Genomic DNA, 25,749 nt, shown 5'->3' on the forward strand with positions numbered 1-25,749 from the left:
CACTGGGGAAAGACCATGTATAGTCACTGTAAGAGCCAAAACATCTGTATGTCCCCCTGTGGGCTCTAGTCATAGGGCCCATGGGGAACTCTGCTTGGCCTTTCCCATATCTTTGCTGGACATGGTTGGATCGTCCTTCCTTGACCAGAAAGAATTTGCTTGTCCCAGCCACCAGATGGCAGAAGAAGGTCACATTCTCCCCCAAGGTTACTTCGTGCCCTGGGTGAACCTGGAGTTTGGGTGTGTCATACAGACCTGTGGGAGAAGGAGAGCTGGTATATAGAGAGCATTATCACACCCTGACTCCTCAATCTACTGCTTCCCTGTCCCTGTGACCAAATATCACTCCTTGGAATCTGGGCTGCTTCTGCTTCCTAAACTTGTGCTTGTCACAGATAGATCCATTTTTCTTTAGGACTGAGGGACTTAGGCCATAGCTTCTGCATCTCTACTCTTTGGCTCTGAATTTGTTCCTCAGGACCAAAACCACTCACATCACCTAGAAGCCTGAAGATGCTCTGCCCCTACCCAGAACCACTGCATCAGAAACTCTAGGACAGCCTTTTACATTTTAAAATTATCATTTTTTGATATTATAATTACACCATTTCCCCTTCCCCTTTCTCTCTCCCAAACCTTCTATATAACCCCCCTTGCTCCCTTTCAAATCAGTGGTCTCCTTTTTTTCAGTAATTGTTGTTACATACATATCTGTATATGTATACATATATATACATATATATACACACACATATATACTTACACACACACACACACACACACACACACACACACACACAAACACATATGATTATACACGTTCCCAAATATATGAGTACAACCTGTTCAGTCAGTATACTGTTACTTGTTGGTATGTTTTCAGAGTTGACCATTGGGTATGGGCTACCCAACTGGTGTGGTCTTTGCTGGATAAGACTATCTCCTGCTGTCAGCCTTCCTCAGTTGCCTTTAGTTCTGTGTGTAGGGTTGAGGCCTCCTGGGCTTTCCCCTGCCCTAAAGAAATCATTTTGAGGGAGGGGCTTGGGGAGGTAACTCGGTGAAGACCTGAGTTTGATCCTCAGCTCTGGGCTTGATCTCCAGTATCCACACAGAAAGCCAGCATGGTGGTGCATGCTTGGGATCCCACTTCTGGAGAGGGAGGGATAGGCAGATTGTTAGGTCAGCTGGCCTAGTCTATGTGCTTGGTGAGTCCCAGATCCCAAAGAGAGACCCTCTCAAAAACTAAGGTAAACAGTTCCTGGAAAATGGCACCTGCAATTGTCCTCTGGATTGCACGCGCGCGCGCGCGCGCGCGCGCGCGCACACACACACACACACACACACACACACACACACACACACACACACCCCTGTGAACACATGGACTGGCACACACTTGTGCAGAGGCATTCAACACATGACACCGCTACAAAGCATTAGTATCCTTCACCTCTGGAACTTTTCCTTCTCAAAACCAGAAACCTTTACACTATTAACAACTCCCTTTCTGCCTTCTCAAGATCTGGCAACCTCCCTTCTACGTTCTTTGTCTCTGTGAATTCGACTGTTCCAGGTAACTCAGTTAAGTGAAATCAGACAGTATTTGTCTCCATTAGCATAATGTCCTTGGTGTTCAGTCACGTCATAGTGTGTGCCAGAATTTTCTTCCTTTGCAAGGTAGAGTAATATTCCACTGTATGGATATACCACATTTTGTTCATCCACTTATTCACCAAGAGACAGTAGTGTTATTACTTCCTTTTGGTATTATTTAGTTTACTGATTTATTTAGTTTCTCTATTTTTTCCTCTGTGTGATTGTGTGTGGTGTGATTGTGTGTGGTATATGTAGTGTATGCTCCCGTGTGTGTATCAATGTGTGTACCTGTATGCTCATGTGTGGAGGCCAGAGTTGGGTGTCCTGCTCTTTCACTCTTCATCTTATTCCCTTGAGACAGGGTCTATTGAACGTACAGCTAGGCTGGTGGCTATGAGGCCACAGCAATCTGGTGTTGGTCGCTGCCCAGTTCTAGTGTTACAGACACACCTGACTTTTTGTGTGGTTTCTGGGGATTTGAATTCAGTTTCTCATACTTGAACAGCAAGCTCTCTTATTCGTGAGCCACCTAACCAGTCACCTTTTAGCTATTGTATTTAGCATTTAGTAATGCTCCTGTGAACATGCATGTGCGAGAGCTATCTGTGTTTTTACAAGGTCTCTAGTTTTCAAGCTTGGGTAACTTTGAAAACCATGTGTGTGGCTACATTTTCTGATGAAACTCCATCACAGGCCAACCTCTTCCTGCCCAGCTTTGGTTCTCTTGTCTATCAGTCCTTAGTCTTACCCCAGCACACAGTGGCCTATTTTAGAAACATCTTTCAGAGATCTTGACCTAAGACACATTTGATGCCAGGACAGAGAGCTGACCCTTGTAGGAAGTAGCAATGATTGGACACATCCCCTGACTTCCAGCCAAGATAAGCAGTGTCGGAGTGGGGCTTAAAGAGTTTTTGGTATTTGTGAGCACAGACACTCCCCATGATTCATACCAACATGCCTCTCTCTATAAAAACCAAGACACTCACCAGTAACTACCAGAACCAGGGGATCGCTGGGTTCTGATTGAAGCTCCCCACTTTGATAGAAGCAAGTGTACTCCCCTGCAGTGTGTAAGGTCATTTGTGGAATGAAGAAGTTTACTTTGCTCCTTGATCTATGTGACTCTGGTCTCTTCAAGGCCCAAATACTTCCTCTAAAGTACAGTTGATACTCAGAGGCACTCTTCGGCCCCTGGCACCAGATGTACACAGGGGTTCCTTTTGTGACCCTGGTACTGGGTTGGGCCCAGATGATGGGCTTCGGGAGATTCTCTGCAAAGGAACCAAAGGCAGGAGTCCCAGGTGAAACCTATCTACTCTGCTTACCCTTAGCCACCAGCTTGAGGCCATCCATCATAGTGAGGCAGAATGCTCATCTCTGTTTCTGGAATGTTCTCAGATGGACTCTGAGATGAGCCTGAGATGAACGATCCTGAGGCTCTCAAGGGAGGAAGGACTTACGTTTTTCTGTGTTGATCCTCTGGCTCAGACATAGCTCTAGAAAACAACAACAATGATACAAGTCTCCCCCGACTCCTGCTCTTGATTCCACCCCCCTTTTATGAAGGACTTACGGAGGCAGAGTAGGGCAGTGAGTGTGGACGGCATACCACTGGCGAGACCAATGCTGAACCATGTGTGTGTTTTTGCGTGGACTGAGTCCAGTGGGTGAGGGAGATGCACAGGATGTGGTGGGTGAGCTCCAACACCAATCACCATGGGACTTTCACACATTTTTTTTTTTTTTAAACAGAAAGAGTCACAGATCTCCACTGACCTTGGGCTTCAGGCAAAGTTGTGGTTCACACAACACATTTAACCACATTTCGAGTCTAAAAGGTTCCCTTGACCATCATCTGCCCAGTCTGAAACCCATTTCTTGGTCAACCTTTAATTCATTTGGGGAAGGCATGGGGGAGATTTACAGAGCAAAATGTCTGAGGACTTCCCAAAATGGGAATTTTAACTGTGTGCAACATGCATGTGTTTGGATTTGATGATTGGTTTAATCAGAAAGCAACACTAATGCGTTATTAAAATGTTTGCTATTTTATTCCAGTACAATGCTCTCATTCTATTGTTTTTATTTTCATGTGCACGTGTGGTGTGCATATGTATGCACATGTATATAGAAACATCCGTGTACACGTGTGCATGTAGAGGCCTGCAGTTGATGCCATGGATCATCTTTGATTGCTCTTCTACCTTATTCACTGAGGCAGGGTCGCTCAATCCAACTCAGAGCTTACCAATATGATGAGTCTCCCTAGATAACTGGTCCTGGGGATTCCTTGCCTCTGCATTCCCAGGCTGGAACTACAAGTGGGTTTCCATGTCCATATGATGTTTTATGTGGGTTTTAGAGAGCTAGACTCAGGTCTTTATTCTAGCCTTGCAAACATTTTAATCACTGAGCTATCTCCCCAAACCTATTGTGTGTGTGTGTGTGTGTGTGTGTGTGTGTGTGTGTGTGTGTGTGTGCATATCTGTATATTTTTGGATACAATGTTCCTCAAGAGCTAGGAACTTGCCAATAGGCTAGGCTAGCTGACCCATAAGCCCTAGGTATCCACATCTTGCCTCTCCAGCACAGTGATCATAAGCATGTGTTAACACCCTTGGTTTTATGTTTTAGAGATTTCATTTTAAATTATGTGTGTCTATGTATGGGTATGTGCACGTGAGTGTAGTGCCTGTAGAGGCCTCAAAAGGGCATAGGATTCCCTAGAGCTGGAATTACAGGTGGTTGTGAGCCTCCTGACGTGGGTGATCTTCACTGTTGAGCCATCCTCCCAGGTTCTACCTGGCTTTGGGAGATTGAACTGAGGTCCTCATAGTTGTAAGGTGAGCATTTTACTGACTTGTTGGTCAAATTGCTTTCTCTCCCTTTCTCCTCCATTAATGTTGGGGTTTGCTGGTTTACTATGTTGGACACCATGAATTCCTTCTTCCTGTCTCGCTTATCTCTTCCTCTCATGAAATTTATTATTTCCTGTACCCTTGGGACTGAGAGCATCTTTCTTCCTCCTATGTGCATGATATTAATTTTGTCATCTTCTGTGAGGCTTGCTTGGTGGTCATGACCAGCCTCAGTTTGTGTTTATCTTGAAATATCCTTACTTCCTTGTCAACTTCATGGCAAAACTTTCCTGGATATAGCAGCATTAGTTGAGTTAATTGATTTCAAGTCTTGAAATACATCATCCTACACTTTTCTGCCTTTTGGGTTGCCGAGAGAGCTTACATTATTTTGATATATGTGCCTTTATAAATGAGCTGGTGTCTTTCCCTTGTAGCTTTTAATAGTCTTTCTTTGTTTTGTGTTTTTGATAGCTTGGCTGTATTATGTCATGCAGAGTTCTACTCTGATCATGTCTATTTGGAGTTCAAGATAACTCTTGTGTTTGGATGTCTAGGTCTTTCTCTAGACTTGGGAAACTTTCTGCTTTAAGTTGATTTTATAGGTTATCTAGACCTGTGATGCATTTGACAATGTTCTTGCCATCTGGTGGGTTCTCAGGTTTTGTCTTTTAATCACTGTTCTACTTTCACTCTAGTTGCTGTGGTAAGTTACCCTGGCAAAAGAAACCTAGGGGAGAAATGGTTTATTTAGCTAACACTTCCACATTAAAATCTACCATAACTGGAGCGTTAAGTCAGGAATTCACACCCCATTTTCTCAAACTCAGAATTTCTTACATTTTTGTTTGTGAGCATGCCTTTAATAGCGGAGCCATCTCTCCAGCCCTCATAATTTCTTTAATGCTGTAAATGTTTACATAATTTCTTTGAGATTTCCCCAGTTTTATTAGCATAAATAAAGCTTTTGGTGTGACATTTAACATAAATATGTTAATTAACATAAATATGTTAATTGTATAAATAAAGCTTTTGGTGTGACATTTCCTTATAGGCATGAACTGTTTCGTGGTCCTGAAGACATCCATCCTCTCTGTTACTTTTTATTACCCCTCCCATTTTCTCCTTCCACATCTCTAATAATCCCCATTTTACTTTTATGTCCTTCTCCCACTCCAAATACATATATAATAGAAAATATATGTTTCTGGTGTTTGTGAGACTGGTTTATTTCTTCTAACTTTTTGAAATATAAATTATTGGTTCAATAGTGTCAAATAAATTGATACTGTTACAAGTCAGAATGCTAGCATCTTTTAAAGTTGTAAATGTCAACTTTGTGCCCCAAATGAAGTTGTCATTTAATACAGTTTCATATTTCCCAAATAGGATTGGATCGTGACCTTCATTTGTTCTTGGGTTTATGTATTTAATTTACATTTAGACAAAACCAATACCTTAAGGAGGGGACTTACTATTGCAGCAAGCCTACCAGTTATTTATAATTGGTGGATACACATTTAAAAAAATCCAAATCCCAGTGTTGATGGGGAACAGGTGTCACAAAGTCCCACCCCTAGCTGAGGAACTGTTTCAGCAATTGATGTCTGCTGGAACAGGAAGTCAGTATTTCCCCTAGGGTACAGTCATTGAGAAGCAGCCCATGTTCCAGTGTATGGCTCTATCAACCAGGCACATACTGGTCATACTAACTAGTAGTTTTAAAATACAGTATATGAATTAAGTGGGGGGTGGGGGAGTGGTGGTATGGAGAAGGAAGGAATTGAAGGAGATGGGAGTGGATTTTATCAAAATATATTCACACATGGAATTCTCGAACAGCAAAAATAAAAATATAAAGAAGAACTATAAGGAACAAAGAAGAAAACCCGAGAAGCAAAAGGGAGGTCCTAGCCTGGTGGTACAGACCTGTTATTCTTGCTACCCAAGAGGCTGAGGCAGGAGGATTGTGGTGATGCTACATAAAAGAAGAAAGACTCTTGGTTTTGGTTACTCAAGCGTGGGCCTGATATGCTCAGAAGGGTTTCGCTCTCTCGTGTTCTAATCTAATATTTGTTTAATCTAAAAGAAACCTAGTGTAAAAGACAACCGTGTAATCTAAGAAGTAGTGTGAATATCCAGAGTGCCTGATCCAGTTGGGGTCTCCTCAGCTATTGGTTCATAGTTCATGTGTTTCCATTCGTTTGGCTATTTGTCCCTGTGCTTTTTCCAATCTCGGTCTCAACAATTCTCGCTCATACAAACCCCCCTCTTTCTTGCCAATTGGACCCCTGGAGCTCCACCTGGGGCTTGGCTGTGGATCTGTGCATCTGGTTCCCTCAGTCATTGGATGGGGTTTCTAGCATGACATTTAGGGTGTTTGGCCATCCTATCATCAGAGTAGGTCAGTTCAGGCTTTCTCTCAACCATTGCTAGTAGTCTATTGTGGAGGTATCTGAGACAGTTGATTAGCTTGAACTGTTTGGGAGACATTCAGGCAGTGGGACCAGGACCTGTCCTCAGTGCATGAGCTGGCTGTTTGGAACCTGGGGCTTATGCAGGGACACTTGGCTCAGCCTGGGAGGAGGGGACTGGACCTGCCTGGACTGAATCTACCAGGTTGAACTCAATCTCCAGGGGAGTCTTTGCCCTGGAGGAGATGGGAATGGGGGGTGTGCTGGGGGGAAGACGGGGGGGGGACAAGGGAATCCGTGGCTGATATGTAAAATTAAATTAAATTATAAAATAAAAAAATATAAAAAAATGAAGTAGTGTGAATAAAGGTCATACTCTGTATATACCAAACAGCACAGCAAATACAATAACAAAAAAGAATGAGGAACTGTTGTCTTAATTTACAGGAGTCTCGTAAGGTAGAAAATTATCTTCCTGGCCCTACTTACTCAGAACAGCACACAAAGCCATAATCACATATATTCAATCTATACTCACATGAGGTTTCCAACATATTTTGTGTGTGGGTCATTGATTTCAACACCTTGATGATTCCAGCACATAGTCTTAGACCTGGTCACCACATCTCCCTTCCTCTGACCCCCTCCTCACATTCACACACTTTTTGAGTCAAGGCATAAATGTGTCACACATGTGAAATAGGAAATGTGGTAAAACTGAGGTTGTGCATTCAGCTGAGCTTGAAGGCATTACTTACATTGTATGTCCAAAGTACAATATGGTTGATTGTAAGCTTATCCTAGAGGTCAGCTAATTTTGAACAGGCTGAGTGTATAGGATGTCAGAAGAATTAGTACATATGAAGATCTCAAAGCACATTATTGATTATAAATTGGATGAGAGTTTGATGTGTAAAGGCAAACTGTAAATAGCATTTCTCAAAAAAAAAATTCTTACAGAGGATCACAAGTTTGAGGTTAGACTGGGCCACAAAGTGAGTTCAAGTCTAGCCTGGACAACTCTATGAAAACTGCTCTTAAAATGAAAAGAGGACTGGGGATGTAACTCAGTTGTAGAAAACTCATCTAGCATGCGTGAGACCTTCAGTTCAACCCCCAGTATCACAAAAGGAGGAAAATAAAAAGGATGTTAAAAAGATGGAAAATTATAATTATAATCAATGGTCTTGGTTTGCTTTCTACAGCTGTAGTAAAACACCATGACAAAAGCAACTTGGGGAAGAAAAGATTTATTTGGCTTACAGGTTACAGTCCATCATCAGGGGAAGCTGAGGTAGGAAATCAAGGCAGGAACATGGATGTAGAAACTTAAACAGAGGCCATGAAAGAGTGATGTGTACTGGTTTGCTCAGTTTGCATTTTATTAAACTCAGAACCACCTGCCCGAGGTGGCACCACCCACAGTGATCTGTGGCCCCCCACATCAATCATTAATCAAGAAAATGTCCTACAGATTTGCCTACAGGACAATCTGATTGAGACATTTTCTCAATGGACATCTCCTCTTCCCAGATAACCCTAGCTTGTGTCTAGTTGACCACCCCCTGCCAAGAAAACACAACCAAAAAAAAAAACTAACCAAAGGAAGAGAAAAATGATGTAGTTATATTATAATTTCACAAATAAAAGAAAAAATATATTTAAAAAACTAACCCTCATACTAACCAGTAGAGAAGAAATAGCATCAGATCCACCTAGGATCACACCATCTTGATAACTCTGTGTACTACGGATTTTTTTTGTCTTGAAAGAAAGGAAGACAAGGCTAATTCTGGCTCATATTTTCAAAGAGAGTATTCTGTTATGGCAGGAAAGCATGTAATAGGAGCAGCTCCATGGGAGTGACAGTGGCAGAGAGCTAGATGGGAACCCAAAGTGAGCATAACCTTCAAAGAGTAGCCTCCAGTGGCCTACATATATCACATCTCCCCACACAGCACCCTCTGCTGAGGAGTAAGTGTTCAAACACACGAGCCTGTGATGGACACTTTACACTCGAACCTTACGTTCTGCAGATGGATCCAAGCTTCTAATGCTTTTCCTTTTTGCAAGATGCATCCCCACCTGTAGCTCCCAGTGTTTACCCAAGTCACTATTTGCTCCATCTCTGTACAGCCAATTCCTGAAAGTCTTCCTTGTGTGATACCCTGTGGCTGTTCCAATCTTCAGCTAGTATCACCAAGAGAACCACAAGGACCAGCCCTGCCATACCCATCCGGATTGAATTCTCCATCATGGAATCTTGCTTGCTGGAATCTAGAGACATAAGGGAAAGAAATGTGTAATTATTAGCCATGATCCATTCTATCTTACTTCTAAATCCCTAAGTAGGGACTCTTTCCCATATACATTGCCAAAACCCAGTCCTAGCCCTTTTTAATGAGCTCACATATTCACAGTCACCACACTTCTAGGGTGTGTGAGATAGAGGAAGACCAAGGGTGAGAAGTTGTGGTTCCAGGGAAAGGAGGTGATTATGGGGAGTTTGTGCTTTGTTTTCTCACCTCATTTGGTCATTTCGTGGCCACCCAACTGTATTTCTTCAGTACCTCCCTGTGTCTGAATTTTTTCCTTCATACTTTCCTCACCCTACATGACAATTTATGTTCCTCTCAAATGCGGCAAAATAAACACACCGTCACTGCAAGATTTAAGATAAATTTAGCTAAAACGCACCTCTATGGAGCCAGTTGCCTTATGCATGCCAGGCAGGTGCTCTGACGCTCAATTTCATTCCAACTTCTCATTTCCAATTATTGTGTGATGTTTGTAGACACTGATGCTCAAGTGAGCTACTTATTTTTATTTTTTTCACAGGTTAGTTGGTCTTTATAAACCTGTTTCCCCCGCAACCATGGCTATAATGTAATATGTGAGCTGACAATGTTCAGAAAAATTCAATGTTCAATAACATTCTCCTGTTAAATGAGGGTTTGTCTAGCATGCATAAGTTTGTGAGACTCTATCTCAGAAAAACAAATAGATTCCATGACCTAGTCAATTATATGAAATGTGATTTTTTTCCTTTTATCATTATAATGAACATGCATTTTAAGATTTAGTTTGGTTGAGTTCATTATTTCTTTTCTTTAGAGCAAGCAGGTCCTGTATCTTGTTTTAGAAGCCATTTCCTATGTCAGGGTCAAGGTCATTATCTTCTGTGGTCTCCCACAGGATATACTTGGCAGTTAAGCCTCTAATCCATCAGCAATGTGTTCTTGTTTAATTGAACTCTAGTTCTTCTGTATGGAAATCCAGTTGTCTCTCTGTCACTCATTGAAAAGACCCATCTAGCTTTACAACATTGCAACACACGGCTACCACACTGCATAACTCACAGCATCACTGGGGTGATGATACTTTTCTCAAAAGACGGGCAGGAGAAGCAGAATGTGGTCAACCCACTCAGCTGTCAGCAGCTAGTTTCCTCTGCCAGAAATCTCACCTTTTTTTTGCTCCTTCAAGTGCAGTTTTATATGTCAACAACATAATAAATGAGTCTTATGATTCAACCTTTATATTCAAACACTCCCAGTGGATTCTCAAAGTGAATTTAAAGATAACTAGCTACTAAAATAAGTGACTCTGAATGTTGGCCTCTCCTTTATCAATAGACTGAGAAGATGGAGTGATGGTGCAGTGGTTAAAAGTATTTGCTGCACTTGCAGAGGTCCTGAGTTCAGTTTCCCGCACCCACACTGGATGGTTCAGAATCACCTGTAAATTCAGCTCCAGGGAATCAATCACCCTCTTCTGGCCTCCACCAGCATTGTGCATTCACACACACACACACACACACACACACACACACACACACACACACACACAGAGAGAGAGAGAGAGAGAGAGAGAGAGAGAGAGAGAGAGAGAGAGAGAGAGAGAATCTTTGGAAACAGATCACAGGTTTCTGAAGGGTATTCTGGAAGACTTCAGAAAGCATGTGAAAGATTCATGTGGAGCAAGTGAGAAGCCCCTTTCTCCTCATGCTCCTCAGGAGAGTGAACCTTTATTGCCATACTCCTCTATCTCAGAACACCTTTTCACACTCCCATCTACAGGCAGCGTTGGTGGAAAACAAAGAGCTGGGCTGTGATGATCTACCTGTGACAATGATCTCCAGGGCATTACTGGGGGCTGACCACACATGGGGGCTGCTGCTGTGCCAACCGTAGCACCTGTAGTTCCCAGAGAAGCCAGCGCTCACAGGACCAAGACTGAAGTTGCCTTGATACTCTTCATGTTGGTGCCGTGGCGATGAAGTGTCTCCCTCCTTGGCCAGTGAAAATCTGCTGAACAGGGTGTGTGCTGAACTGCACTGGAAAGAAATGTTCTCTCCTGGTATCAGCGCAAGGCTTTGATCTGTGGAGAGGACAGGTTTGTCGTATAAGCCTGAAAGAGAAGACATTGAGCTGTTAGCAAAATTTTGTTCTTTAAACAATTATTTTCAGGGGCTGGGGCCAGTGGGTCTGCAGTTAAAAGCACTGGCCGCTCTATCAGAGTTGCGACTGCTTGTAGCTTCAGTTCTAGGGGATTTGATGCCCTCTTCTGGCTTCCAAGGGCACTGCATTCACATGGTGCACTGACATGCATGCAGGCAAAACATCCATATACAGAAAATAATAAAAAATTCAGTTGATGGTGCTGGAGAGAGGGATCAGCTGTTAAGAGCACTGGCTGCTCTTTCAGAAGTCCTGAGTTCAATTCCCAGAACCCACATGGTGGCTCACAACCATCAATAACTGCAGTTCCATGGGATCCGATGCATTCTTCTGCTGTGCAGATATACGTTCAGACAACACACTCATATACAGAAATAAATAAATCTTTTAACAAGAAAAACAATTCAGTTGAGTAAATTGACTAAAAGATGTTCTCCTTTTGCTATTTTAAAAAATTATTTGCAGCCAGGCATTATGGTTTGTGGATGTAACCTCAGCACTTGGGAGGTGAGGTAGGAAAGTCACGAGTGAAGGTTTGTGTGGGATACTGAGTGAGATTCTGTCTCACAAGTAGAAATTTTATGGAATCAACTCTATGTCTGTCTGGGGCATGCGATGTACAACAGGGGTTGTTTCCAACCACGAAGACAAAAATGGATACAACTGGAGATGATTATATTAAGTAAATTTAGTCAGACTCAGAAAAATCATGTTTTCTCTCATTTGTGGATCATAGACTTTTATATAGATACATAAATTAATGCATGACTATATGACGTGAAAAGAGAAGCAGTACTACACACACACACACACACATACACACACACACATACATACACACACACACACACACACACACACACACACACACATACACACACAACCCAACAAGAACAAAAGCAAACTTATTATTTGTTATGGGGATTGAATCCAGGGCTTCATGCATAAGAGTCAAACACCATACTACTTTTCATTATTGACTTTTTCCCCTAATTTTTAAAGATTTTAAAAAAATTAAATATAATTTTGTATTGATTCTTTGGGGAGTTGACATCGTGCGCTGTAATCCCGCTTATTTCCCAGTCCTTCCGTATGTGCTGTCCCCCCTTGCAGCTCCCCCAAAAGAAAAAACATTAATTAACAAACAAAAACCCACAAACACTTCACTCCTTTGTCTTTCCACCTCTCCAACATCTCTTCGCTCATCTTAGTGGCATTGGGAGCTGTGGTGTGTCACACAGTAGACCCTTTTGTCCCAACGGCTTTACTCGCAGTTGTCCATTGTAATAAGTTGTTGGTCTGGTTCAAGGCCTCTGGCTTTTGGTACACCGTCAATACTGGCCCCTCACAAAACTCCTTTTAAGTATCCCGCTCTTGCCCAGAGTCATAAAGATCCCGCAGCTCTGGTTCCACAGGACCAGTCCCTTCATGTGCTCCATAGATGGGGTAGATGTTGGGGTAGGCCAACTCAAAGCACTGGATGTGATACCTGTGTAGTAGCTGAGCTAGTCATTCCTAGCCTCTGCTGGGACCACACCCCTCAGGCAAGGAGCAGGGCTAGCTCTCCTGCGTTACCCCACCATCGGGGTCAGCTCTCCTGTGCCCACGGTGAGGGTTGTGGCCAGATCTCCTAGGGCCAAGGCCCTCAGGGCCAGCTCTCCCATGTGGGGTGGGGCCAAGTCTCCTGCTGCAGCAGCCAAGGGGGGGCAGGGCCAGCGAAGGGTGGGGCCAGCTCAGCATGTCCCTTGGATTTCGACATGCATGATTTGCATTCCCTCCTCCCCCAGGTGGTAACGTGGGCTGCAGCAGGACCATGGACCCAGACATGGCCCTTGGCAGGAGCTCAGACTCAGATGTCACTCTGGTTCTGGGGCAGGACAGGCCACACAGATCAGTATGGCCCCGGCAGCAGCATGGCCACAAATGGCTGCTCAGACCCCTGGCAGTTGTATAGTCTTTGATGCTAACAGGAGCTACAGACATCAACACGGACCCTGGCTGAGGCGGGCCACAGATGCAGACACGGCACTCTGCAGCAGTTCGGACCTGGATGTCACCATGGCTCTGGGTGGCAGCACAGGCCAAGATCAGTATGATCTGGGGGCAGCATGGCACTCAGACACCAACACGGTCTCAGGTGGTGACCCAGATGCTCGGCATCTGCACAGCCTTCAGTGATAACAGGAACCATGGACATCCACACAGATCCTGGCTGCTGTAGGGTCACAGACCCAGACATGGTTCTTGGTAGAAGCCCGGCTGAATATCACCATGGCCCTGGGTGGCAGTTCAGGCCACCCACATCAGCCTCTTCCTCACTGCCTTTGCTTCCTCGGTTCTGCCTCTCTCACAGCACATGATCGGCTCTGCTTCTCTTTCTCTCCCATTTCTCCACCATATAGTTGCCTTGAGGTGCTGGGAGGGCCTGTGGGTGAATTCCACCCACCCAGGCTGAGCAGGGCCAGGCAGGCTTGTGGGTTGATTTTTTTATTTATTTAAAATTTGAGACAGGGTCTTGAAATATAACTCAGATTCGCTTTGAACTTATGATCCTTCTGTCTCACCTTGAGTGCTGGGATTGCTGGTGTGTACCAACACACCCAATTTTTCATCCCTTCTTGTCCCCTGTCCTTCTCTCCCCTCCTCTCCCTTTCCATCCCATCCCATTTCCACACTCTCTCTCTTCTGTCATCTTCTCCTCACTCCTTCCCTTCCTCTGCCCCTTCTCTGTTTCTGTCAAAAGACTCTCATGTAGCTGGGACTGACCTCAAATTAACTATGGAGCAATGGATGACCTAGAACTGCTTCTCCTGCCTCCACCTCTGGAATTATTGGGTTACTAGTGTGTATCATCACATCTGGCTTATTTTTAAAACTAAAAAGGTTTTGTGTGTTTATCATGTATACTATGATGTTGTGTATCTATCATGTAAACCATGACGTTTGATACATGTATACATTTTGTAATGGCTAATTAGAGTGAATAGCACATATATCACCTGACACAGTTATGTTTTTTTTTTTTTGTGGTAAGAACAGTTGAAATACAACATGCATCACCTCTGGTTTTCTTGTAATGACCCATGACCCAGTGTAGTCATGAGAAAAGGAGAAAAGTATCAGGCAATTTCTAAGAATGGAAAGTCCCAGAAAATACTTACCCACACTCTTCAAAACTGTCAAGGCTATTAAAAGCAAGAGAGAGAACTAAATACAATGTGAGATCTTGGATGGGGTCCTGGAGTAGATAAAGGCCATTAGATAGCAACTAAGGAACTCTGAATATACTTTAGATACCAGCTAAGAGAGAGATTAATATTTATTCATTCATTCCTGATCTTCTCAGTCTTCAACATCTTCTTAGTTTTTCTGAACCTAAAGCTATCCTAAAAATATGTGAGGTGAGGAGGATCTGGGAAGAACTGGGGGAGAGAAAAGAATATGATAAAAATGTATTGTATGAAAACAATTTAAATAAAAATTAAAAAAGTATGAACATCATCGAATGCAGAGACTCACAACTGCCCAAGGTATAGAGAAAAAAGATGGCTGTGGTCCCAAACATAAACAAGATATTTATACCATCCCTGTCTAAGACTCAGGGAACACTGTCCAAAGGTGAGTGGGAAGTATTTAAGAGTCAGAAGACAGGGTGAGGGCTAGTAAATGTCATTTTCTAGACTTGACAGAACCATCACAATTATTAACATACAACTTTAATTACCTGCATTTAGTCCACACAAGAGCAACCCTGTCAACAGTAGGTCAAGGAAGCAGGGGACTTGGGGGATGAGGGAGTTTTAATCAAGGGCTCTTGCCCTTTATGATGGAATTACTGGCTATTGACAGACTCTGGGAGAGGGTGAATCATTGCCTTTAGTTGTGTACCTACTGAGGAGCTCACCAGGCTCCAGACGTTATCTACAAACCCTTAGTAATAGGAATGGCCCTGGTTAATCTCATTGAGTCACAAAGCAAAATGAATAGAAGTGGGGTGAGAGTGGTTAGTATGCATTGTGTACACTGTATGAAGTTACCTACTAACAATTGTAATTAACAAAAATAAAAACAAAAACCAAAGTCTGCTCATTAAGACAAAACTTTCTGAAGGCCAGGTTCCCAAGATGTCTCCTTACCTGTCACCACCACCTCCAGAGGTTTGCTCTGCTCTGACCAGTGGTACTTCGTCTTATACTGACACTGATAACCTCCTGCCATGGTTGTATTCATGTGGTTAATGATGAATTCAGCCTCCTTCTGCAATCCTAATTTCTTCTCGATGACTGTATGTGTGGAGTTTTTCATCAGGGACAACTGATACAGGAAGGCTTCGGGTATTCCCCGGCAGAGAATCCTCACAGAACCATTCCAGGGAACCACAGGACTTGTGGCAGCAGATATGGTAGGAATGGGAAGTTCTGAAAGGAAACAGAGCCTAGGCTCAGATGGCTTGCAGAAGCTACTTTATTTCATCTGTGTTGGGGGCCATGAGTTAAACTGCAAAGGAACTATAACCATTTCAATTTAAAATAGTATTGTTGTGTCTGGAGATAAATCTCAGTTGCTGAAGTGCTTGACTTGCAAGCTCTGTACATGGATTCATTTCTTTTTCTTTTATATGCATTTCCTGCATGTGTGTCTGTGTAAGGTGTGAGATCTTGGAGTTACAGACAGTTGCGAGCTGCCACATGGGTGCTGGGAATTGAACCGGGATCCTTTGGAAGAGCAGCTAGCACTCTTAACCATTGAGGCATCTCTCTAGCCCCCTTGATTTACAAGAATGAACACCTAACTTTGCCTCCCCAGAACCCATACCAACAACCAGAAGTGGTGAGGTGCACTTATAAAACCATTGTGGAGGCAGAGGCAAGCAGATTCCAGGGCTTTCGGGCCAGTCAGGCTAGCTTAATCAGTGAGTCCCAGGGCAGTGAGAGATTCTGCTTCAAAGAACAGCAGTGAATGCAGAGACTCATGGTTGCCTGTGATGCTGATGATTTGTGAAGGCTGAGTGTACAGCCCTAAATGGGACACTTAAACCACCTCCTGTAAGTCTCAGGGAACATCATTGGAAAGTGTGTGGAGAGTAAGTAAGAGGTGGAAGATAGGGAGACGAGCTGTCAAATGTCCTCCTTTGGGGCTGACATAGCCAATGCGAACATATTTCACAGCAGCAGCAGCAGCTGCCCGCAGAGAGCCTGCAGAAGACAGCTTGTCAAAAACTAATGAAAGATGGGAGAAGAGCCCACCTGGCCTCACCCCTCTTTGCTGAATTATTGATTACTAATGGATTCTGAGGAAGGGGTAGGCATTATCTTGAGTTATGTACCCACTAGAGAGTCCAGCAGGCTCCAGTGGATGCCTATAAACCCATAGTTACTCAGGAGGCCCTGGTAAAACTCATTGGGCCATACACACACACATACAACCCCCCCATACCAAAAAGGCGTGAACATGTGAAAGAGACTTGTAGGGAAGAGGTGGAGGGTAAGGGGTGTAGGAGGGAGGTAAGAGAAGATGTGGGAGTGTCATCAATAACAATTCACTGGATACAGGTATGAACTTGTCAAAGAACAAGTGTAATTAAATATTTTTAAAAGAACAAGAAGGTGGACATCACCTGAAGGGGAACAACAGCAATTTTGTCCTGTGTCTGCTATATGCACACAGATGTGCATGCTCACCTGCACATACATGAACAACCCTCCCAAAGAAAGCAGTTGTTTTAGGGTATATTTCATACATTGAAATATATACAGGGCTTTACTATGCAATTTCAAACTCACAACCATTTTGCTTCCCAAGAATTTGGGTTACAGATGTGTACCACCATTGCTAGGCTTTTTTTTTAAAAAACAACTGTTTGTGTTAGTTTAGTTGCATTGATTGCTTCATCACGCTGTACAATCATCATCACCATTTATGATGGTTTCACAGCCTTAAATAGAAACCCTGTAACCATGAAGTAGTAAATTGCCACTCTCCCTTAGTCAGCATCTGGATCTCAAACTCATTTCTTGTCTCCAAGTACCCCAAATAAACAAAATTATAAAAGAGATATGTGTGTGTGCTTGCATGCACATTTGTGTATACTTTATAATACATACATATACACATACATGTATAAACACACATACATACATACATATATATGCATATATATGTATGTATGTATGTATCTGATAGAGGAATGAAGAGTTCTGAGGGCCAGGGCCAGGTGACCTGGAACTGGAAATGGGCAGATCCTGGTGCTGAGTCCAGGACCTCATAGGGAGCCAGAACATGTTAGTTATCTCCCTGGCTTTACTGTTGATTGCCTTGAGCGAGTGACTTTTGCATCTTTAAAACTTTATTCTCAGCTTTTAATCATTGTATGGGATAGGCAATGGGGCACTCAAAGCCCTCAGATTCCCTTCGTCCTGGATGTCTGCTCCGTGGGTGCAGCTGAGTTGGTGGAACGTTTCCTATTACACAGGAAGTCCTGGGTGTGACCGTCGGTGTCACAAAGCCAAACCAAAACTAAAATGTAAGTACTATATGCTCACTCTCATATGTGGATGTTTAGAAAGGTAATTTTAAAATGCTTTTTCATTTTAACATGTGCATTTAATACATTTTGGTCATTTTCACCATCCCCCATTTCTCTCTCTGATCTTCCTGCTCTGTTGCCGAATTCACTCTTGTCAAGCAGCCCTTTTGTACTTTGATGTCTACTTTTTTCCTTCACCATGTGGGTTTATTTCATTTTTTATTTTTAATTATTTTTTTCATTTATTTTACATACTGACTACAGTTTCCCCTCCCTCCTCTCCTCCCATTCCCCCCGCACCTCCTATCTATTCCCTCCCCATCCACTCCTCCTCCATCATCTCCATTCAGAAAAGGGCAGGCCTCCAGTGGGGATGAACAAAACATGGCACATCAAGTTGAGGCAATACCAAGCTCCTCCCCCATGCCAAGGCTGGGTGAGGTAATCCAGCAGGGGGAACAGGTTCCCCTAAACTTGCTAAGCACCAGCTGATAAACACCTTCAGTAATATTACAGGATACAAGATTAACTAAAAAACCAGTAGCCTTTCTACATAGAAATGGTAAATGGGATAAGGAAGAAATCAGAGAAACAACACCCTTCACAATAGCCACAAGTAATAGAAAATATCTTGGGGGTAACTCTAACCAAACAAGTTAAAGACCTATATGACAAGAACTTTAAGTCTTTGTTGAAAGAAATTGAAGAAGATATCAGAAAATGAAAAGATCTCCCATGCTCATGGATAGGTAGAATTAACATACTAATAATGGCAATCTTACCAAAAGCAATCTACAGATTCAATACAATTTTCATCAAAATCCCAACATAATTCTTCACAGACCTTGAAAGAACAATACTCAACTTCATATGGAAAAACAAATAATCCAGGATAGCTAAAACAATCTTGTACAATAAAGAAACTTCCAGAGGTATCATCATCCCTCACTTCAAACTCTACTATAGAGGTATAGTTACAAAACCAGCTTGGTATTGGCATAAAAACAGACATGTGGATCAATGGAATCGAACTGAAGATCCTGACATTAATCCGCATACCTGTGAACACCTGATTTTTGACAAAGAAGCCAAAACTGCTCAATGGAAAAAAGAAAGCATCTTCAACTAATGGTGCTGGTATAACTGGAAGTCTACATGTAGAAGAATGCAAATAGATCCATACCTACTGCCCTGCACAAAACTCAAGTCAAGTGGATAAAAGACCTCAACAGTTCATAAATCCAGTTACACTGAACCTGATAGAAGAGGAAGTGGGAAGTAGCTTGAATGTGTTGGTACAGGAGACAACTTCCTGAATATAACACCAGTAGCACAGACACTGAGATAGACAACTAACAAATGGGACCTGCTGAAACCGAAAAGCTTCTGTAAGGTAGAGGACACTGTCAATAAGATAAAATGGTAGCCTACAGAATGAGAAAAGATCTTTACCAACCGCACATCTGACAGGGGTGATCTCCAAAATATATAAAGAATTCAAGGAATGAGACATAAAAAACCCAAATAATCTAATTAAAAATGGGTACAGATCTAAACAGAATTCTCAACAGAAGAATCTCAAATGACTGGAAGACACTTAAGAACTGTTCAACATCCTCACTCAGGATGATAATTTCTAGTTCCCGTCATTTGCCTGCAAATTTCATGATTTTTTTCACATCCAAGTAATACTCCACTGTGTATATGTACCACATTTTCTTTATCCATTCTTCAGTTGAGGGGAATTTAGGTTGTTTCCATGTTATGGCTATTATGAATAATGCTGCTATGAACATAGTTGAGCAAGTATCCTTGTGGTATGATTGAGCATCCTTTGGGTATATGCCCAAGAGTGGTATCATTGGGTCTTGAGGTAGATTGATTCCCAATTTTCTGAGAAACCACCATACTGATTTCTAAAGTGGCTGTGTGGGGTCTTGCCCCACTGGGAACTTAGGTCACCCCTGAAGAGGTGGCCTGGAGGTGAGGAAAGGTAAGTGCACTGCTCACCAATTTCCCAGCCTTCCTCTTACCTGGAGACAATCAGATGCAGTGGGGAGTCAAGTCAAGCAAGAACTCGTTTATTGTTAGGCAGTAAGCCTCTTTTATAGAAGAAAAACCTCAGAACCCTAGGAGGAGGTGGAAGGAACCAACCAATCGTTTTAAAGTTTACCCTATACTCATTTCCTTGTTTAGGAGTTGTTTATGCACTGACATCATCTCCTGATCTTTGTATCTTGTCTTAGCTTAAACAACTTGGGCTAACTTCCTCTCAGCACCATCTTTGTAGCTCATGTATGTCCCACAGTGGCTGTACAAGCTTGTATTCCCACCAACAGTGGAAGAGTGTTCCCCTTGTTCCACATCCTCTCTGACATAAGCTGTCTTCAGTGTTTTTGATCTTAACCATTCTTACAGCATAGTCACTAGGGAAATGCAAATCAAAACAACTCTGAGATACCATCTTATACCTTTCAGATATAGAAAGAAACAGTAATGACAGCTTATGTTAGAAAGGATGTAGAGTAAGGAGAACACTCCTCCACTGCTGGTGGGAGTGAAAACTTGTACAGCATTTTGGAAATCAATATGGTAGTTTCTCAGAAAATTGGAAATCAATATACCTCCAGGCCCAGCTTTACCAGTCTTGAGCATATACCCACAGGATGCTCAGTCACACATACCACAAGGATACTTGCTCAACTGTGTTCATAGCAGCATTATTTGTAATAGCCAGAACTTGAAAACAACCTAGATTCCCCTCAACCAAAAAACGGATAAAGTAATTTGGTACATTGACACAATGGAATATTACTCAGATGTAAAAAACAATGACCTCATGAAACTTGCAGGCAAATAGAGGAATTAGAAAAAAATTATTCTGAGTGAGGTAACCCAGACTCAGAAAGACAAACATGGTATGTACCCACTCATAAGTGGATATTAGGAGTAAAGTACAGGATAACCAGCCTGCAATCCACAGCCACAGAGAGGCTAGATAATAAAGAGGGCCCCAAAAGGGATGCACAGATTTCCCCGAGAAGGGGAAATAGAACAGATCTCCTGGGTAAACTGGGGTTGGGGTTGGGGTGGGGGATGTGAACATGAGGGATTGGGTTGGGTGGGCTGGCATGGGAGGTAGTTGGGGGCAGGATGGAGTGAGAAAGTAATGAAAGAGAAGTCTTGATTGAAGGAACATTTGAGAGAAACCTGGTGATGTCTTCTTTTGACTCACCAATTTTCATCAGAGTTTATTGGATGTGTGTGGGATGCTATTTAATGGCATGTGGGTGACTTAGCAGAGACTACACTACTGAAGAAAATGACATCCCTTCCCCAGAACCCATTAACTGCCCAACGACCCACAATGAGGTTTGTGACTACCTCCATGATTTCATATAGTTAAAACAGCCGAGTAATTTCATACCTGATCCTAACACTCAATCAATTAGTCATTTAGAAGACATTGACAGAGTACTTAACATATACCTGACATCACATTTTGCCCTGTAGACACAAGATTAAATAAACAATGATTGATGATGACAATAATTTGACCTGAATATAGAATAATGGTCACTAGAGGGAGTGGGGACAGGCACAGGCTGAAAAATAGGCAGTTCAATAAATGCTAGTCATCTACACCACAGTTAGATGACTACAGTTTTCAATAATCTGTTATATATTTTGTGAATAAACAGGTGAGAGGAATTTGAAAAGCTCTAAATACAATATACTAAGGTAAAAGGCAAGGATAGATATTCAAGGCTGTCCTCTGACCTCTACATGCATGCTTTAGTATTTCATATATATGGAGATATAAATATTAATTAATCTGGTTTGCTTAGCACATGTGGTCTGAATACATTGAGTATTTTATCACATTGTACCCTGTAAATCTGTGCAGTTGAGATCCCAAGTACATATGTGTGGCTCTGTGATCAATAGTGTCAAGTTGTAGAAAAGGAGATCAGGTGACTGGTGTGGAAGTTCAGACAGGGAAGTGGAGGAACTGCGTGGGAGGTGTGCATAGGTGGGATGGAGCACTGTAGAGAGAAGGGACATTACAGGAAAGGCTGAGAGTTGATAAACGCACAAAGTGAAAGATAAACTCAATGAAGGTAAGTGTGGATGAGGAGGGGAAGAGACAGACACTCTGGAGGAGCAGATACAAGCCAGGAAAAGGAAGGTGGGAGGCAATTTAGAACATTACATCTAAGACAGATCTGAGGAGCTATCAGAGGGAGATACCTAGAATTGTGTCTTAAGCATACAAATAACTCAGTCTTTCAAAGGATTCCGGAGAGAGAACACATGGTAGGTGAGGGGTTCACATGTACTAGGAGACCAAAACAGGAGTCAGAGTGACAAAATACACAGAATTTAACCTGATTACTGCTTCCTTCAGTTTAAGTCAATGCTTAAAAGGCTGTGCAATAGAGCTAGAGTAGACTGACTTCCTCTAAATAGGTGAAGTAAACAAACCTTGGTTTTGGAGAAAAAAAGGAATCAACACTCAGAAGGATGTTAGGCAAAACTAATTCTTATGCTTCCTCTTATGAATATTCAGTAGAACACAGGTCTTTGTTAGACATGCAGCTAGCAGAGGCCAAGGCTGTATCTACAGAGGGGCCTGGGGTCCCCTTAATGAGATAACACAGTGATGGAAACAGAAAACAATAGAATGGGAGTAGAAGGGGAGTTTACTTGGGCTTCAGACTATCTTTCCAATATTCTACTCCACAGCTGTCATGAGTAGTATTTAAGGTGTTGTGACGGACAGGACTTATAGGACACTTACCTTCTTGTGCCCAAATTGTCTGGCCCAGGAAGACTGCTGGAAGAGAACCATTGGTAAAAATTTAACCTTCCAATATCCGAACTCTGATACAAATCTCCCTGCATAATGAGTTATGGAGTAAATCTGTATGTATGTAAGTATGTATGTATGTGTGTATGTATGTATGTATATATGTATGTATGTATGTATGTATGTGTATATGTATCTGTCTACCTATCTATTCATTTATCTACAACCTATTATCTATATAGCTATTATCTATAGTAATTTCAGTTATCTCTCTATAATCTATTATCTGTCTATTATGTATGTATGTATGCATATATGTATGTGTTGATCATCTCTACCTACCCATATAGGTATTATCTATTAATTGATAATCTTTTATCAATTATCTGCAATCTATCAATCAATCTGCCAGTCAGTTTCAATCACTGATTTATCACCTCTATAGATAATCTAGTTTTGTCTGTGGTGTATCATTTCTTCTGTCTAGCTCTAGCTTTCAAATGTATGTCTGTATATCCACAAGAATATTTTTTTCCAAAAAAAAACCACACCTTGAGGGTCACCCTTACATTTTCAGTCTGTCTCTATCCTGCAGTCATCACAAAACCTAGACAGTATGAAATGTATTGAATAGAGGCAAGTAAGCCCCACAAGATTCTAACAGAGACCCAGTTACTACCATCTCAGCAGAATGATAAGGAGATTAAACTATCCTTGGCTGCCACTAAAATCAGCTAGCTTTTGTGTTAAGAGAGGTTCTAGCTTTTGTGGAAGCTCTGTCTTTCTTGCTAACCCAGTTTCATTTCAGGACTCACCGAGACACAGGAAGGTGGTGTCCTGTGGAGCCATGATGTTGATATGTCCTCAACTTCCTGTCTGTGTGCATTCACAGACAACAGATACTTTTGAGACTGTAGGACTCACAGGATGTGTGAGGTCTGAGTTCCTGACCACAGGATTTCTACATCTTTTGCTCCATAGGCAAATGGAACAGTTCCTTTTTGAAAATTCTCAGCTGCTCTTGGGTGGACTTTTAGAAGAGACCAAGAATCCTGTTTATATTTCAGACATGAAAGGAGGGTTTTCCTCAATGTAATGTTGATTGGTGCTCAAATTCCTGTCTCTTTTTGCACCTGAAATTTCTTTTTAATTTTTGCTGGCAGTCTTTATTATGCATCCCAGTGTATCTCATAACTCACTTATGAGGCACAGCCTGGACTCAAAATGAGTTCCTTCTCCTTCACCTTGCCAAATGAGGGAATACAAGTGTGCACAACCATATTTGTTTTTAACCATTTTTATTCTGATTTTTAAGGGAGTAAAGGTTTATTTGACTAACAGTTCCATCATTATGGGTGAGTTACAGAGACAATCACTTGGACAGGTCACATTGCATCCATAGTTAGAACAGAGATAAAGGAATACATGCTTATGCTCAGCTTGCTTTATTCACTCTTAGGCAGTCCAGAATTTCCTGCTTAGGAAATGGTGGCATTTCCTAAATATTGGGAAGATCTCTTCACAATAATTAACCTAAATAGGAAAAATTTCCCCAGACATGCCCATACACCAGCTCACTGATTTAGACAAACTCTCTGCCACACTTTATTTTAAAGTGATTCTAGATTGTGGCAGGATGACATTTAAAACTAAAAATCACAATAGCAATAATACCAAGATAACACTACCTTTTACAATTGCCTAAAAGATTTAGACACAAGTCTCACCACTTTATCCATCTATACCACTCTTGAGAATATACCTGAGGGACTTTCAGTCATTAGCACACCACGAACACAGCCTCTCACAGCACCCTTCCCATCCTCTGGCTCTTACATTTGTTTCACTGCCCCTTATTTTATGATGTTCCCTGAGTCCTGTAAGAAGTTGATATGCTTTACAAGACAGCCATTTGTGGGAAAGGAATCAACATTGAATATGATCAAAGTACATTGTATGCACATGTGTAATTTCCTTAAAATTAAAGACGTCTTATATTAAGAAGAGTTCTTCGTTTTTTCTCACTCTTTTTCTAGTTTTGTTACACACACAAGCTATGAGAAATATGTATAAAAATGTCATAATAAAACCTAATACTTTGTGTGGTAATGTAAAAAGTTAATACAAAATTAAAAAGTAAAAATATAATTAAAATCTAGTTTCTTTATATAAAGTTATATGTGTGTTTATCTTTCCGAATCTGGTTTATTTTGATACACATATTGATTTCAAGTTGCATCTATTTTCCTGCAAATGTTCTATTTGATTTTTCTTTATTAATACAGAAATTTTGTTGTCACTTGAACCTAAAATGATCTCTATGCTTCATTCTTGGAAAGGAACTTGGATTAAAGAGACTTCAAATTAAATTCCGTCTTCACGATGTTCACAGTCCCTGTAATCTTAACTTTGGGAGGCCGAGGCAGGAAGATTGCAAGTTGGAGGCAAGCAGACAGACAGACAAACAGAGATGCCTCTCATAGTCCATGCAGGATGGACTGAAAATGCAAAAATCCAAAAGAAAAATATGCAAAAGAAAATATATGGGGTAGTGTCACACCTTGGCAGGTCATCCTAAATTGTATAAGAAAGCAAGCTGAGCAAGGCATCAGGAACAATCCAGTGTGTGGTGTATCTCCATGGTGTCTGCTTCAGGTCCAGCCTCCAGGTTCCTGCCTTTGCTTCCATGAATGGATTTTGTCCTGGGATTATGTAAGATGTGTAATCTAAATTGTTATAGTCCTGGAAAAGTTCCACAAAAGACCACCATGCACCTATGCAATCAACAAGAGTGTTTATTATCTCAAGAAAATTTCAGCACGCTGGGGCTGGCCATTTTACACAAAGGTAAAATGGCTATGACCCTGAGTGGGATGTGTGGGCTTCCTCTAAGCACAGCTAAGGAGTTCTTAGGGAGGTTAGGTTATTTTTAGATATTATTGGCTCAAACAAGTGGCAATCATATTAATATATTCTAATTGGCTAGGGCTAGTCAGGGGCTGGCCTGGACAAGTCCCAGGATTTGTCCTTATTATGGTTATAACCTTGAGCTGTTGTGGCTGAGGTCTGGTACTGCATGCAC

General features: G+C 41.9%; 1 protein-coding gene across 1 annotated transcript in view; it reads right to left on the reverse strand.

The window, feature by feature from the left end:
- Fcar (Fc alpha receptor) overlaps window positions 1-23,516 on the reverse strand; it is a 25,221-nt gene extending 1,705 nt beyond the window's left edge. The window contains exons 1-8 of the mRNA XM_059253634.1: window positions 23,477-23,516; window positions 15,468-15,746; window positions 10,994-11,281; window positions 8,986-9,148; window positions 3,173-3,321; window positions 3,060-3,095; window positions 2,586-2,870; window positions 4-255 (exon numbers count right to left, since the gene is read on the reverse strand). Coding sequence (XP_059109617.1) covers window positions 4-255; window positions 2,586-2,870; window positions 3,060-3,095; window positions 3,173-3,321; window positions 8,986-9,148; window positions 10,994-11,281; window positions 15,468-15,746; window positions 23,477-23,516 — 1,492 coding nt within the window. The remainder of the gene's footprint in view (window positions 1-3; window positions 256-2,585; window positions 2,871-3,059; window positions 3,096-3,172; window positions 3,322-8,985; window positions 9,149-10,993; window positions 11,282-15,467; window positions 15,747-23,476) is intronic.
- Window positions 23,517-25,749: the final 2,233 nt, after the last annotated feature.

Source organism: Peromyscus eremicus, chromosome 1 (genome assembly GCF_949786415.1).
Source record: "Peromyscus eremicus chromosome 1, PerEre_H2_v1, whole genome shotgun sequence".
Taxonomy (NCBI): domain Eukaryota; kingdom Metazoa; phylum Chordata; class Mammalia; order Rodentia; family Cricetidae; genus Peromyscus; species Peromyscus eremicus.